The sequence below is a fragment of the Oncorhynchus keta genome, chromosome 1 (genome assembly GCF_023373465.1).
Source record: "Oncorhynchus keta strain PuntledgeMale-10-30-2019 chromosome 1, Oket_V2, whole genome shotgun sequence".
NCBI lineage: Eukaryota > Metazoa > Chordata > Actinopteri > Salmoniformes > Salmonidae > Oncorhynchus > Oncorhynchus keta.
The window spans coordinates 26,942,478-26,959,103 of record NC_068421.1 but is presented as its reverse complement, the minus strand read 5'-3'; the positions used below and the strand labels follow the sequence as shown (position 1 = coordinate 26,959,103).

General features: G+C 42.0%; 1 protein-coding gene across 12 annotated transcripts in view; it reads right to left on the bottom strand.

Annotated features, from left to right (window-relative positions):
• Nucleotides 1–16,393, bottom strand: part of LOC118360651 (neural cell adhesion molecule 1) — a 113,574-nt gene extending 97,181 nt beyond the window's left edge. For 4 of the 12 annotated variants that reach the window (XM_052520003.1, XM_035741012.2, XM_052520005.1 and 1 more), the window contains exon 1: nucleotides 16,123–16,387. In XM_052520003.1, the coding sequence (XP_052375963.1) occupies nucleotides 16,123–16,174 (52 nt within the window). In that variant the 5' untranslated portion in view covers nucleotides 16,175–16,387. Of the gene's footprint in view, nucleotides 1–14,933; nucleotides 14,956–16,122 lie in introns of those variants that run through there. The other 8 variants (XM_052519997.1, XM_052519999.1, XM_035740217.2 and 5 more) reach the window with 6 other exon arrangements.
• Between the last annotated feature and the right edge of the window lie 233 nt (nucleotides 16,394–16,626).

The window sequence follows — 16,626 nt, the reverse complement described above, 5'->3', positions numbered from 1 at the left end:
TGAATGTACACCTTCCAGCATGAATGTACAGCATGAATGTACACCTTCCAGCATGAATGTACACCTTCCAGCATGAGTGTACACCTTCCAGCATGAATGTACACCTTCCAGCATGAATGTACAGCATGAATGTACACCTTCCAGCATGAATGTACAGCATGAATGTACACCTTCCAGCATGAATGTACACCTTCCCGCATGAATGTACACCTTCCAGCATGAATGTACACCTTCCAGCATGAATGTACAGCATGAATGTACACCTTCCAGCATGAATGTACAGCATGAATGTACACCTTCCAGCATGAATGTACACCTTCCAGCATGAATGTACACCTTCCCGCATGAATGTACACCTTCCAGCATGAATGTACAGCATGAATGTACACCTTCCAGCATGAATGTACCTTCCAGCATGAATGTACAGCATGAATGTACACCTTCCAGCATGAATGTACCTTCCAGCATGAATGTACAGCATGAATGTACCTTCCAGCATGAATGTACAGCATGAATGTACACCTTCCAGCATGAATGTACACCTTCCAGCATGAATGTACACCTTCCAGCATGAATGTACACCTTCCAGCATGAATGTACACCTTCCACCATGAATGTACAGCATGAATGTACACCTTCCAGCATGAATGTACAGCATGAATGTACACCTTCCAGCATGAATGTACACCTTCCAGCATGAATGTACACCTTCCAGCATGAATGTACACCTTCCAGCACGAATGTACACCTTCCAGCACGAATGTACACCTTCCAGCATGAATGTACACCTTCCAGCATGAATGTACACCTTCCAGCATGAATGTACACCTTCCAGCATGAATGTACACCTTCCAGCATGAATGTACAGCATGAATGTACACCTTCCAGCATGAATGTACACCTTCCAGCATGAATGTATACCTTCCAGCATGAATGTACAGCATGAATGTACACCTTCCAGCATGAATGTACAGCATGAATGTACACCTTCCAGCATGAATGTACACCTTCCAGCATGAATGTACACCTTCCCGCATGAATGTACACCTTCCAGCATGAATGTACAGCATGAATGTACACCATCCAGCATGAATGTACCTTCCAGCATGAATGTACAGCATGAATGTACACCTTCCAGCATGAATGTACCTTCCAGCATGAATGTACAGCATGAATGTACCTTCCAGCATGAATGTACAGCATGAATGTACACCTTCCAGCATGAATGTACACCTTCCAGCATGAATGTACACCTTCCAGCATGAATGTACACCTTCCAGCATGAATGTACAGCATGAATGTACACCTTCCAGCATGAATGTACAGCATGAATGTACACCTTCCAGCATGAATGTACACCTTCCAGCACGAATGTACACCTTCCAGCATGAATGTACACCTTCCAGCATGAATGTACACCTTCCAGCATGAATGTACACCTTCCAGCATGAATGTACAGCATGAATGTACACCTTCCAGCATGAATGTACACCTTCCAGCATGAATGTACACCTTCCAGCATGAATGTACACCTTCCAGCATGAATGTACAGCATGAATGTACACCTTCCAGCATGAATGTACACCTTCCAGCATGAATGTATACCTTCCAGCATGAATGTACAGCATGAATGTACACCTTCCAGCATGAATGTACAGCATGAATGTACACCTTCCAGCATAAATGTACAGCATGAATGTACACCTTCCAGCATGAATGTACAGCATGAATGTACACCTTCCAGCATGAATGTACAGCATGAATGTACACCTTCCAGCATGAATGTACACCTTCCAGCATGAATGTACACCTTCCAGCATGAATGTACAGCATAAATGTACACCTTCCACCATGAATGTACAGCATTAATGTACACCTTCCAGCATGAATGTACACCTTCCAGCATGAATGTACACCTTCCAGCATGAATGTCCACCTTCCAGCATGAATGTACACCTTCCCGCATGAATGTACACCTTCCAGCATGAATGTACACCTTCAAGCATGAATGTACACCTTCCAGCATGAATGTAAACCTTCCAGCATGAATGTACAGCATGAATGTACACCTTCCAGCATGAATGTACACCTTCCAGCATGAATGTACAGCATGAATGTACACCTTCCAGCATTAATGTACACCTTCCAGCATGAATGTACACCTTCCAGCATGAATGTACAGCATGAATGTACACCTTCCAGCATGAATGTACAGCATGAATGTACACCTTCCAGCATGAATGTACACCTTCCAGCATGAATGTACAGAATGAATGTACAGCATGAATGTACACCTTCCAGCATGAATGTACACCTTCCAGCATGAGTGTACACCTTCCAGCATGAATGTACACCTTCCAGCATGAATGTACACCTTCCCGCATGAATGTACACCTTCCAGCATGAATGTACAGCATGAATGTACACCTTCCAGCATGAATGTACACCTTCCAGCATGAATGTACACCTTCCAGCATGAATGTACAGCATGAATGTACACCTTCCAGCATGAATGTACACCTTCCAGCATGAATGTACAGCATGAATGTACACCTTCCAGCATGAATGTACACCTTCCAGCATGAGTGTACACCTTCCAGCATGAATGTACACCTTCCAGCATGAATGTACAGCATGAATGTACACCTTCCAGCATGAATGTACAGCATGAATGTACACCTTCCAGCATGAATGTACACCTTCCAGCATGAATGTACACCTTCCAGCATGAATGTACACCTTCCAGCATGAATGTACAGCATGAATGTACACCTTCCAGCATGAATGTACACCTTCCCGCATGAATGTACACCTTCCAGCATGAATGTACAGCATGAATGTACACCTTCCAGCATGAATGTACAGCATGAATGTACACCTTCCAGCATGAATGTACACCTTCCAGCATGAATGTACACCTTCCCGCATGAATGTACACCTTCCAGCATGAATGTACAGCATGAATGTACACCTTCCAGCATGAATGTACCTTCCAGCATGAATGTACAGCATGAATGTACCTTCCAGCATGAATGTACAGCATGAATGTACACCTTCCAGCATGAATGTACACCTTCCAGCATGAATGTACACCTTCCAGCATGAATGTACACCTTCCAGCATGAATGTACACCTTCCAGCATGAATGTACAGCATGAATGTACACCTTCCAGCATGAATGTACAGCATGAATGTACACCTTCCAGCATGAATGTACACCTTCCAGCACGAATGTACACCTTCCAGCACGAATGTACACCTTCCAGCATGAATGTACACCTTCCAGCATGAATGTACACCTTCCAGCATGAATGTACAGCATGAATGTACACCTTCCAGCATGAATGTACACCTTCCAGCATGAATGTACACCTTCCAGCATGAATGCAGCATGAATGTACACCTTCCAGCATGAATGTACACCTTCCAGCATGAATGTATACCTTCCAGCATGAATGTACAGCATGAATGTACACCTTCCAGCATGAATGTACAGCATGAATGTACACCTTCCAGCATGAATGTACACCTTCCAGCATGAATGTACACCTTCCCGCATGAATGTACACCTTCCAGCATGAATGTACAGCATGAATGTACACCATCCAGCATGAATGTACCTTCCAGCATGAATGTACAGCATGAATGTACACCTTCCAGCATGAATGTACCTTCCAGCATGAATGTACAGCATGAATGTACCTTCCAGCATGAATGTACAGCATGAATGTACACCTTCCAGCATGAATGTACACCTTCCAGCATGAATGTACACCTTCCAGCATGAATGTACACCTTCCAGCATGAATGTACACCTTCCAGCATGAATGTACACCTTCCAGCATGAATGTACAGCATGAATGTACACCTTCCAGCATGAATGTACAGCATGAATGTACACCTTCCAGCATGAATGTACACCTTCCAGCACGAATGTACACCTTCCAGCATGAATGTACACCTTCCAGCATGAATGTACACCTTCCAGCATGAATGTACACCTTCCAGCATGAATGTACAGCATGAATGTACACCTTCCAGCATGAATGTACACCTTCCAGCATGAATGTACACCTTCCAGCATGAATGTACACCTTCCAGCATGAATGTACAGCATGAATGTACACCTTCCAGCATGAATGTACACCTTCCAGCATGAATGTATACCTTCCAGCATGAATGTACAGCATGAATGTACACCTTCCAGCATGAATGTACAGCATGAATGTACACCTTCCAGCATAAATGTACAGCATGAATGTACACCTTCCAGCATGAATGTACAGCATGAATGTACACCTTCCAGCATGAATGTACAGCATGAATGTACACCTTCCAGCATGAATGTACACCTTCCAGCATGAATGTACACCTTCCCGCATGAATGTACACCTTCCAGCATGAATGTACAGCATGAATGTACACCTTCCAGCATGAATGTACCTTCCAGCATGAATGTACAGCATGAATGTACACCTTCCAGCATGAATGTACCTTCCAGCATGAATGTACAGCATGAATGTACACCTTCCAGCATGAATGTACTCCTTCCAGCATGAATGTACACCTTCCAGCATGAATGTACCTTCCAGCATGAATGTACAGCATGAATGTACACCTTCCAGCATGAATGTACCTTCCAGCATGAATGTACAGCATGAATGTACCTTCCAGCATGAATGTACAGCATGAATGTACACCTTCCAGCATGAATGTACACCTTCCAGCATGAATGTACACCTTCCAGCATGAATGTACACCTTCCAGCATGAATGTACAGCATGAATGTACACCTTCCAGCATGAATGTACAGCATGAATGTACACCTTCCAGCATGAATGTACAGCATGAATGTACACCTTCCAGCATGAATGTACACCTTCCAGCACGAATGTACACCTTCCAGCATGAATGTACACCTTCCAGCATGAATGTACACCTTCCAGCATGAATGTACACCTTCCAGCATGAATGTACACCTTCCAGCATGAATGTACCTTCCAGCATGAATGTACACATTCCAGCATGAATGTACAGCATGAATGTACACCTTCCAGCATGAATGTACACCTTCCAGCATGAATGTACACCTTCCAGCATGAATGTACAGCATGAATGTACACCTTCCAGCATGAATGTACACCTTCCAGCATGAATGTACACCTTCCAGCATGAATGTACAGCATGAATGTACACCTTCCAGCATGAATGTACAGCATGAATGTACACCTTCCAGCATGAATGTACAGCATGAATGTACACCTTCCAGCATGAATGTACAGCATGAATGTACACCTTCCAGCATAAATGTACAGCATGAATGTACACCTTCCAGCATGAATGTACAGCATGAATGTACACCTTCCAGCATGAATGTACAGCATGAATGTACCTTCCAGCATGAATGTACACCTTCTACCCCTCATCATCATGGTCTAACCTTTGTGGTTCTCATCATTCAGCTGGCCTGCCTATGAGGCTGTCAGTCAGACAAGGGAGGTTGAGTTGAGCTGGTCAGGTTCCGAAGACAACTGTTGCCCCCAGGATTAGGACATGCTGTGGAGGGTGAATCCAGCTACACACTGGAACATAGGGTCCTTAATCATGACACATGCTTCTGTAATTACTCCTCTATAACAACCATCATTACAATACAACTATGCATCATGCCCGGAAGGGATGCTCTCAACAAAACAAGCCGCAAAAGGAAAGATCCTGGTAGTGGACCCTACCTCAAAGCTCAAGATAACAATACTGTCCAATTTAACAACTCAAACAGGTTGTTTACCCCCCATTGCCAAGTGCTATTAGAAATCCTGATCTAATGTCAAATGCTCTCCCAATGCCAAGGTACTGTAAGCCAGCTGCTGCTTTGACAAAACGTTGACCAAGTCAGCCAACTTTTGATATATGTTCCCTATAACCTGGAGGGCAAACGGTGAAACAAGACAACTATGTAGAAATGTAGAAAACAGCATAACAAGAAACTGCATTTCTAATAGCTGCCGATGAATGGAAAACCAACACTTGTTGTACAATATTATTAATGAAAAGGGCAGGGGCATAACGTTGTATTCTAATCAGTGACAAAAGCAGCAGGCACTGTGTGGCAGTCAACAGCCACGGGCGACGGATGTTGTGCCTCTGATAGTGTCCGAGAGGTAGGGTTGGGAATTGCCAGGGACCTCACGATACGATATTATCGCGATAGTTAGTATTATGTATTACGTTTCTCATGATTCTCACAATTCTATATGTATTGCAATTCCATACTGTGACTTTTTTGCGATTCGATGTTCCAAACATATTGCTTATCATATATCTGCTGCAGAGGGACAAGAGAGACCCATGAGATAACGAGTTTTGATCAGTCATGGAAATAAAAGAGCTGAAAACAAATACTGGAGTTTTGGTTCAGGTACAGCCGACTAGCGCAACATTAATATTGCAATATTGTCAAAAATAATATCATATTCTGCGGTAACATGGACTCTTAACAACGCAATGAAACTTTATTGCTCCTTGCTGAAACAAGCAAGGTGTTGTAGCAAATGAATCTTTGGTTGCCTAGGCAACTCCCCTCTCTGCAGCACCAGCATATGCAGTCAGGAGCGAAGGAGAGGAGAAAATGTGTCTTTAAAATGTGTCTAAAAAAGAAATCGAATGGTTAAATGTGTCTAAAAAAAAATCTAATGATTATAACAGTGACCACAATCATTTGGCTGACCAATATCTGTCATCCAAACTTCCTTGACCGTCACAGCCCTAGTCACTGTGTTGTTTTGTGTGTAGACAGAACACTGTGTTAGTGTGCATGTGTAACGTCATGTTTTTAGTCCCCTAGGGCCAAGCATCTCTCAGAGGCCTGGATCTGTCTGCTCCACTCACCATCAAAGGGGAAGCTGAGGTTGGCTGCAGCAGTCCTCTCCTACGCCTCTGAGAGAGGCTCTGCTCTGCTGGTTACCCAGAATATCAAACAGTGCCTACTCTGGTCTCACTGGATCCTTCATCCAAACATTCCTCCTAGATCCTCCATCCACATCCATGTGGCTCGTCCATCCAAGATGAATTGAAACATCCCATGTTCCCAGTTTGGTCTTGTGGTCAATCTGACATCATCATCATCATCTTGCATTGTGAAATATTTCCTTGTGGATGATTTGGCCAGCCTCACCAGATGCACACCTCAGATGCACGGAAACGCACAGCCAGCCAGCCAGCCAGTCAGTCAGCCAGCTGCACATACAGGCCTGAGTAAATGTGGATGCCTACTGGGCTTTAAAGATAAAAGACAAACATGATTCTTGGCTTGATCCAACGACTTAGCCCACAACACATCAAATATACAGTTATGAAGCTGGATTGGTAACACAGACATAAAATAGGATATAAAACCTTACTTAACACACATTGAAATAGAAGTTTCACTGTACATGCTAAGAGCTCCAAGGTGCCAAGCAGCTTATCTGGGAGGGAACCCACCCATAAACAGCTTAAGTAACATATGCTATTCAAACACCAGCTGAACTAAAGATAGCAGTCCAGCAACTAAGTGTAGGCTAGTAAGTGTGTTGTAATGTTCTGTACATGTGCCAATTCTTCTCAAAGCAGGTTGTAATGGAGGACCCCTGGGTTGAAAACTCACTGCAGGTATGTCCATGCTGTTCAATATGAAGAAAGAGCACAGGCAATTGCTCCTGATATCAGTGTGTTTACAAACAAACACAGCTTTAGTAGATAATGCTGGTAAGTGATCAGCTATGATCTGATCTGAATGAACACTACCCTATTATTACCTGGCAACTGAGACTGAAACACTACTCCTGCAGCAAAAACCTCCACTAACATGATTGGCTGAAATACAAGCATAGACCTAGGCCTGCATGATTGGCTGTAGAGTTGATGTCATAATCACCACTCATAAGACTGTGCAGACAGTCACAGCAGGAACTAAAATGGACCATGGAGAGGCATAGCTAACGTCTGTGTCTGCCTCTACCAAAATTATACCTTGAGATATTACTTCTTGGAAGTCAAAGTTACCATTCATAGAGAGTAGGCTAACCAGCATCAAGAAGTGCAGCCCTGATATCCTCACTACCATACCGCTGATATTTCTAACCACAAACCTCGAAATGGAGATATTAGTCCAACAGCATTATGAATCAGATGATAGGTTATGTGTTGGCTGTCTCTGACATGCCTTTTCCGACCTTCTCTCTCCAGCTTCCGTCTTCACATCCTATGGTTTTTTCTTCTACTAATGAGCAACAGAGCAATTGCATTAGATCATCACGCAGAAAGGTTTCCAGTCCATTCGCTCTTCCATTCGTTTGGTCTCTGAGGAATACCCAGGTTGCCCGCATCGGATGAAGAGCTCCGTTCACTTCTCCATGCCCTTCTGCGTTAAGAACATCTGTGCCTCACATTCTGTATCAGCTAAGCCTATTCAGGTTCACCAAACAAGGGTGTGTGCAGCGCAAAGGTTATTGAAAAAGCTTGCCATACGCCTAAAATAGCCGAGGCTGGGCTATATAAACAGGCTGGTCACAAGAAAGAGACGTTGATTTCTGACGTTTGAAAAGGTCCTGAGGACATCTATATGTGCCTTTGTCGGCGCTCACAAAAAACAACAATGCAGCACTGGGCTTGAAGTCGCGAGCCATGTAACCACGCAGAATTCATGGGTCTAAAATCAACGTTCATCCAATTACGGCAAATTCCAAAGTTTATATCAGGATGCTATTAAAACCATCAACAGACGTGGAAAATAGTCAATAGGCCAGGTCTACTTTCAAATTTAGGGAGCATTACGATTAAGTAAAGTCAACAGGATTTGAGAATATTCAAAATGTATATTCAAATGGCTTATATATCAAGAGGAACAACAACATTGCTTGTTGACATGATAAGCAAAGGTTTATTGCCAATTAGCATCTCCTTCTCGTGCTACTTTAGGATCTCAGGGGGGGTAACACAGTGTTCTGCTCCTGGGAGGAATGAAACCAAACACAATCACAACAACAGATGGCCAGGAGATAAGCCTTAACCAAAATAGCCTTTTATCACAGCTGATAAAGAAGACATGGTATTACCAGGTAGGCTACATCCTCTATCTAAGCTACCATGATGATGACACCGCAGCATTACCAGGCACAGCAGCCTCCCTCACAGCTGGAGCTCGAGGACCGCAACTCGTCACCATATCAGGTGACATCACAGAGATGAGTCACACACAGCGTGTAGGCTAGCAGTTGAGTTAGCATCACCACTAAAACCTTCAGTAACGATCTAGTATGTTCATGAAGCATTCTTTACACACCTAGCTACATGTATGCACATCTTAAATCACATCATGTTATGTGAGATGCAATCACAGATGTCCAACCTACGTAGCCTACTTATTGAAGCATAGTCCTATGTTTTATGATAACACAACACAATAGTGGCCTTGTTTTGTAATCAAGTAGGGAAACACTTGGTTTCCTGCACCTGTGCACCACCATTAGACTGGGAAGGCTATTTGTATACTAACTTGGACAGGTTTCATCCCACTAAATACCCAATTTACGTCAATTTACATTTATGGAAAAACCACTGTAGGATATTTTATGGCAAACTCAAACTGATTTTGTTCATGACTTAGGGGCAGTAGGTTGCCTAGCGGTTAGAGAGGAGAGCCAGCAACCGGAGGGTGGCCAATTAGAATCCCGGATCCAATGGGAAAAGTTGTGTCACGACTTCCGCCGAAGTTGGCTCCCCTCCCCTACCGATCCCTTTTTTGTTTGTCTGTTGGTTTTGTCTTATTAGTTTCACCTGTGTTTAATTTGGTTTAATTAGCTTCCCTATGTGTAGTAGTTTGACCTGCCCTTGTTTTGTGCGGGATTGTCTTTTGTTACATGTGTACATATTAGGTCGTGATGTATTTTATTTTCTATACTGGACACCCTGTGGTTTTGGGTTGCCTGGTATAGTGTCCTGCGCCCTGTATTGTATTGGGCTTATCAGTTTGGTGTGCAGTAGTAAAGCACTTTACTTCGTTACTCTCTCTCTGCGTCTGATTCCTGCACACACACCTAGTCCCGCATGACAAGTTGGGGGGCAGTGAGCTGGCAACTGGAGGGTTGCTGGTATCAAATCCTAGATACGATTGTCTCCTTGAACAAGGCACATAACCCCCCACAACAGCTCCCTGTGTGCCCAGTGTGGCAGCCCCCCGCACACACAAAAAAATGTGGGTTCCTCAATGTTTCTTTGGGAAGAGTGATGGTTCTACGTGAAACCATCCTGATCCAAAGAACGATGCTGTGTTACGCTATTACATGTTATATATGACTGTGTTTTGTGAAAGACTCACGGTATGACCTTGTGTCAATTAAGAACAGTTGACTAAGTCAGTAGTTGTTAATTCTCTCCTCCCCCAGCCATTCCAGAGCTAACAAACCTGATTCAACTGGTTAATAAACAAATAGAAAACCTATGTAATTTTAACAAAACCCTGTATGGTTCTACAAAAAAATCCAATAGGATTAGTGATTTTTCCAATAGGATTGTCGTAGTCCTATAGGATTTTGTGTCACCTGTATCAGAATCCTACTGGAATTCTATTGGACCACATTTTTCCTTTTGGAAATCAAAAGTAATACATTTGGATCTTATAGGTATTTTATTAGTATTTTTCTTAATTGAACCCATTAAATGGGTGTTATCCTATATAATTCCAATACAAGAATCCAATAGAAAAATTGGTCCAATAGGATAGGTTCCGAAATCTGATAGGATTATTCTATTGGATTATTGTATTGGAATTCTACAGGATAACACCCATAAAACAAAATCCAATAGCATAGAATCCCATTGGATCCAATAGGACTGGTTCCAAAATCTTACAGGTTTTTTCTATTGGACTATTTTATTGGAATCCTATAACATGAAAGGATTTTTTATTATTATTAATTTATTTTACCCCCTTTTCTCCCCAATTTCTTGGTATCCAATTGTTTTAGTAGCTACTATCTAAGGAATTTTTGACTAGGGTATAGAACCATTCTCCATAGAGCCATAATAAAGGGTGCTACATTGAAACCTTTTTAATTGGTTCTTTATAGAACCTTAGGATAGAACATTTATAGCACCATACAGGTTCCATGAAGAACCTTATAAGCATGTATTTTTATAGAACCTTCAAAAAAGGTTACCTATAGCACATAAATGGGTTCCGCTATGGTTGCAAGCCCAATAACCCTAATTTGGCACTATATAGAACCAGTTTCTAGTGTGCATATTTCCAAAAATCTGTATATGTATTTAAAAAAAATTGTTTTACCTTTATTTAACTAGGCAAGTCAGTTAAGAACAAATACTTATTTTCAATGACAGCCTAGGAACAGTGGGTTAAGTGCCTGTTCAGGGGCAGAATGACAGATTTGTACCTTGTCAGCTCAGGGGTTTGATCTTGCAACCTTCCAGTTACAAGTCCAATGCTCTAACCACTAGGCTACCCTGTAGACATCCAGACATTTTTTTTACATTACAGCCTTATTCTAAAATTAAACATTTTCCTCATCATTCTACACATAACACCCCATAATGACAATGCGAAAATACATTTTTTGCAAATTTATTACAAACAAAAACAGATACCTTATTTACATAAGTATTCAGAGCCATTGTTATGGAATTTGAAATTAAGCTCAGGTGCATTCTGTTTCAATTGATTAACCTTGAGATGTTTCTACAACTTGATTGGAGTCCACCAATCAATTGAATGGATATGATTTGGAAAGGCACACGCCTGTCTATATAAGGTCCCACAGTTGACAGTGCATGTCAGAGCAAAAACCAATTCATGAGGAATTGTCCGTAGAGCTCCGAGACAGGATTGTGTCAAGGCACAGATCTGCGGAAGGCTACCAAAAAATGTCTGCAGCATTGAAGGTCTCCAAGAAGACAGTGGCCGCCATCATTCTTAAATGGAAGAATTTTGGAACCACCAAGACTCTTCCTAGAGCTGGCCGCCCGGCCAAACTGAGCAATCGGGGGAGAAGGGCCTTGGTCAGGGAGGTGACCAAGAACCCGATGGTCACGCTGACAGAGCTCCAGAGTTCCTCCGTGGAGATGGGATAACCTTCCAGAAGGACAACGATCTCTGCAGCACTCCACCAATCAGGCCTCTATGGTAGAGTGGCGAGACAGAAGGCACTCCTCAGTAGAAGGCACATGACAGCCCGCTTGGAGTTTGCCAAAAGGCACCAAAAGGATTCTAAGACCATGAGAAACACGATTCTCTGGTCTGATGAAACCAAGATTGAACTCTTTGGCTTGAATGCCAAGCGTCACGTCTAGAGGAAACCTGGCATCATCCCAACGGTGAAGCATGGTGGTGGCAGCATCATGCTGTGGGGATGTGTTTCAGCGGCAGGGACTGGGAGACTAGTCAGGATCGAGGGAAAGATGAATGGAGCAAAATACAGAAAGATCCTTAATGAAAACCTGCTCCAGACCGCTCAGGACCTCAGACTGGGGCGAAGGTTCACCTTCCAAAAGGACAATGACCATAAGCACACAGCCAAGACAACACAGGAGTGGCATCGGGACAAGTGTCTGAATATCTTTGAGTGTAGAGGTCGCCCGATTAATGGCCGATTAATTAGGGCCGGTTTCAATTTTTTTTAGGCACCGATATGGCCGTTTTTTTTCTTTACACCTTTATTTAATCTTTATTTAACTAGGCAAGTCAGTTAAGAACACATTCTTATTTTCAATGACGGCATAGGAATGGTGGATTGACTGCCTCGTTCAGGGGCAGAACGACAGATTTTTACCTTGTGAACTCGGGAGATTCAATCTTGCAACCTTACAGTTTACTAGTCCAACACTCTAACCACCTGCCTCTCATTGTACTCCACAAGGAGAATGCCTGTTATGCGAATGCAGTAAGCCAAGGTAAATTGCTAGCTACCATTAAACTTATCTTATAAAAAACAATGGGGTGGCAGAGTAGGCTAGTGATTAGAGCATTGGACTAGTAACTGAAAGGTTGCAAGTTCAAATCCCTGAGCTGACAAGGTACAAATCTATTGTTCTGCCCCTGAAAAGACATTTAGCCCACTGTTCCTAGGCTGTCATTGAAAATAAGAAATGGTTCTTAACTGACTAGCCTAGTTAAATAAAGGTAAAGAAAAAAATAAATCAATCATAATCATTAGTTAATGATATTGGTTGATGATGATATTACTAGTTTATCTAGCGTGTCCTGCGTTGCATATAATTGATGCAGTGTGTATTGTTGCTCCAATGTGTACTTAACCATAAACATCAATGCCTTTCTTAAAATCAATACAGAGAAGTATATATTTCTAAACCTGCAAATTTAGCTAAAAGAAATCCAGGCTAGCAGGCAATATTAACCAGGTGAAATTGTGTCACTTCTCTTGCGTTCATTGCACACAGAGTCAGTGTCTATGCAACAGTTTGGGCCGCCTAATTTGCCAAAATTTTACGTAATTATGACATAACATTGAAGGTTGTGCAATGTAACAGCAATACTTAGACTCATGGATGCCACCCGTTAGATAAAATACGGAACGGTTCCGTATTTCAGTGAAAGAATAAACGTCTTGTTTTCGAAATGATCGTTTCCGGATTCTACCATATTAATGACCTAAGGCTCGTATTTCTGTGTGTTATTATGTTATAATTAAGTCTATGATTTGATAGAGCAGTCTGACTGAGCGGTGGTAGGCAGCAGTAGGCTCGTAAGCATTCATTCAAACAGCACTTTCGTGCGTTTTGCCAGCAGCTCTTCGCAATGCTTAAAGCATTGCGCTGTTTATGACTTCAAGCCTATCAACTCCCGAGATTAGGATGGTGTAACCGATGTGAAATGGCTAGCTAGTTAGCGGGGTGCGTGCTAATAGCATTTCAAACGTCACTCTCTCTGAGACTTGGAGTAGTTGTTCCCCTTGCTCTGCATAGGTAATGCTGCTTCGAGGGTGGCTGTTGTCGATGTGTTCCTGGTTCGAGCCCAGGTAGAAGCGAGCAGAGGGATGGAAGCTATACTGTTACACTGGCAATACTGAAGTGCCTATAAGAACATCCAATAGTCAAAGGTATATGAAATACAAATGGTATAGAGAGAAATAGTCCTATAAATACTATAACTACAACCTAAAAACTTTTACCTTGGAATATTGAAGTCTCATGTTAAAAGGAACCACCAGCTTTCATATGTTCTCATGTTCTGAGCAAGGAACTTAAACGTTAGCTTTTTTACATGGCACATATTGCACTTTTATTTTCTTCTCCAACACTTTGTCTTTGCATTATTTAAACCAAATTGAACATGTTTCATTATTTATTTGAGGCTAAATTGATTGTTATTGATGTATTATATTAAGTTCAAATAAGTGTTCATTCAGTATTGTTATAATTGTCATTATTACAAATAATTGCCAAAAAAATAGGCTGATTAATCGGTATCTGCTTTTTTTGGCCCTCCAATAATCGGTATCGGTATCGGCGTTGAAAAATCATTGTACGATACCGATATTTTCCTTGCCAAAATATTACCGAATATTTAACATTTTAGCGACCTTTTAGGCATTCTAGTACAGTTAAATATTTCACACACACACATGGACACAGCGGTCTAATGCACTGCATCTCAGTGCAAGAAGCATCACTACGTCCCTGGTTTGAATCCAGGTTGTATCACATTCGGCCGTGATTGGGAGTCCCATAGGGCAGCGCACAATTGGCCCAGTGTCATCCGGGCCGTCATTGTAAATAAGAAATTGTTCTTAACTGACTTGCCTAGTTAAATAAAGGTCTCACACACCACACTGACCAAAAAGTTATTTTGTTGGTATTTACGTACAATGGGGAGAACAAGTATTTGATACACTGCCGATTTTGCAGGTTTTCCTACTTACAAATCATGTAGAGGTCTGTAATTTGTATCATAGGTACACTTCAACTGTGAGAGACGGAATCTAAAACAAAAATCCAGAAAATCACATTGTATGATTTTTAAGTAATTGATTTGCAGCAATCAATGTCACAGGAAGGCCAAAAGGATCATCAAGGACATCAACCACCTGAGCCACGACCTATTCACCCCTCTATCGTCCTGAAGGCGAGGTCAGTACAGGTGCATCAACGCTGAGACCGTGAGACTAAAAAACAGCTTCTATCTCAAGGCCATCCGACTGTTAAATAGCCATGAGTCGCATGGGTGGCATGCCTCTCCCCAACAGAGCAGATAATTCCCCTCCAAATTCCCTTCCCTGTGATGATATGGCTGGACCACCTAGGTGTGGACCTGGACCAGAGTAAAATGGATGCTAACAAAATTGCAAGCGAGTGAAAGTATCTGCACTTGTGAAAGTAGCTCAATCTCAATTTCAGAAACATTGTTAGCTAAATTTCAGGTTGCTGGCAAACAGTCATGATGTTTGGGTGAGATGACCAGGTGGAGTTAGTAGCAACAAACGCATTGATGTACGCAAGCAAGCACTGTTTTGCAAGCAATCCATTCAATAGACAAATCCATACTGTATTCTATATTAATGCAATTACTGGTGATATGGCAACAAAAGATAACCCCTAATGTAATGAGAGCAACTTAAACGTATCACAGGTGTTTGCCAATGGTCGTAACATAATTTAAATGCATTGCCTTGACGGAATAAGCAGGTTTGCTGATGGGTATGCTGGCTAGGTAGGTAAGGTTAGCTAGCTAACACTTGTAAAAATTATATTTGCCCTCAGAATATGATAAAAACAACTAACTATATATCAAATATAGTAATGCATTATGAACTAAGCAAATGTTTACTCGTGTACACCATGGCAGAATATGTTAACAACATGGCAGCAGCTAGCCAGCCAATTTACATGAAAAGACCATCCCACTGAAAAACGTTTAATTGGACAATCTTACATCCATCCACCTGATACAAAGGAGGGACATCTGATGTCGAAGGAGGGACATGTACACAGTCCTTCAATGGATGCAGATTGTCATGGACGCACAATCCACCTGATTCGAGTATTTTATCAAAACTCTGGCCTGAATAGAAGTAATTACGAAAAACTGTAAAATTAGCTTAACTATCTTACCTGTAGAGCCCACGAGAAGCAAGGCTAGGATGATATCCTTTGCGTGGAGCATCGCAACTCCTTGATTAGACCACGCAAATGTCTTAATGAAGAATGTTGTGGTTGTTCTTGATATTTTGATATTGTTCTTGATATTTTCAAAAATATTACATTCCCATATTGCTAGATATTTATTTTTCGTATGGCAAATTGGTTGATTATCGATGGAGCAGCGGCAGAAGATCAGCGCCAGCACACTGTTCAAAGAATGAGTGACAAGCCACTGCCTCCATAGACACGTGAATTAATCCGCCCAATCGGAATCACAAGGATTTGCTGTAAAATAGTGCGCTGTGTGCAGTAGTCCGTGGTCCTCCTACCTTTTTTATTCAAAATAGGTCAAACATAAACTATAGGGCTATTCGTATACGCCTACCATTATTCAACATTTTGACAGACGTATGCAAAATACACATTTAAAATCAAACTACAGAGCTGTGAGATGATACCAACACAGGGGAGATC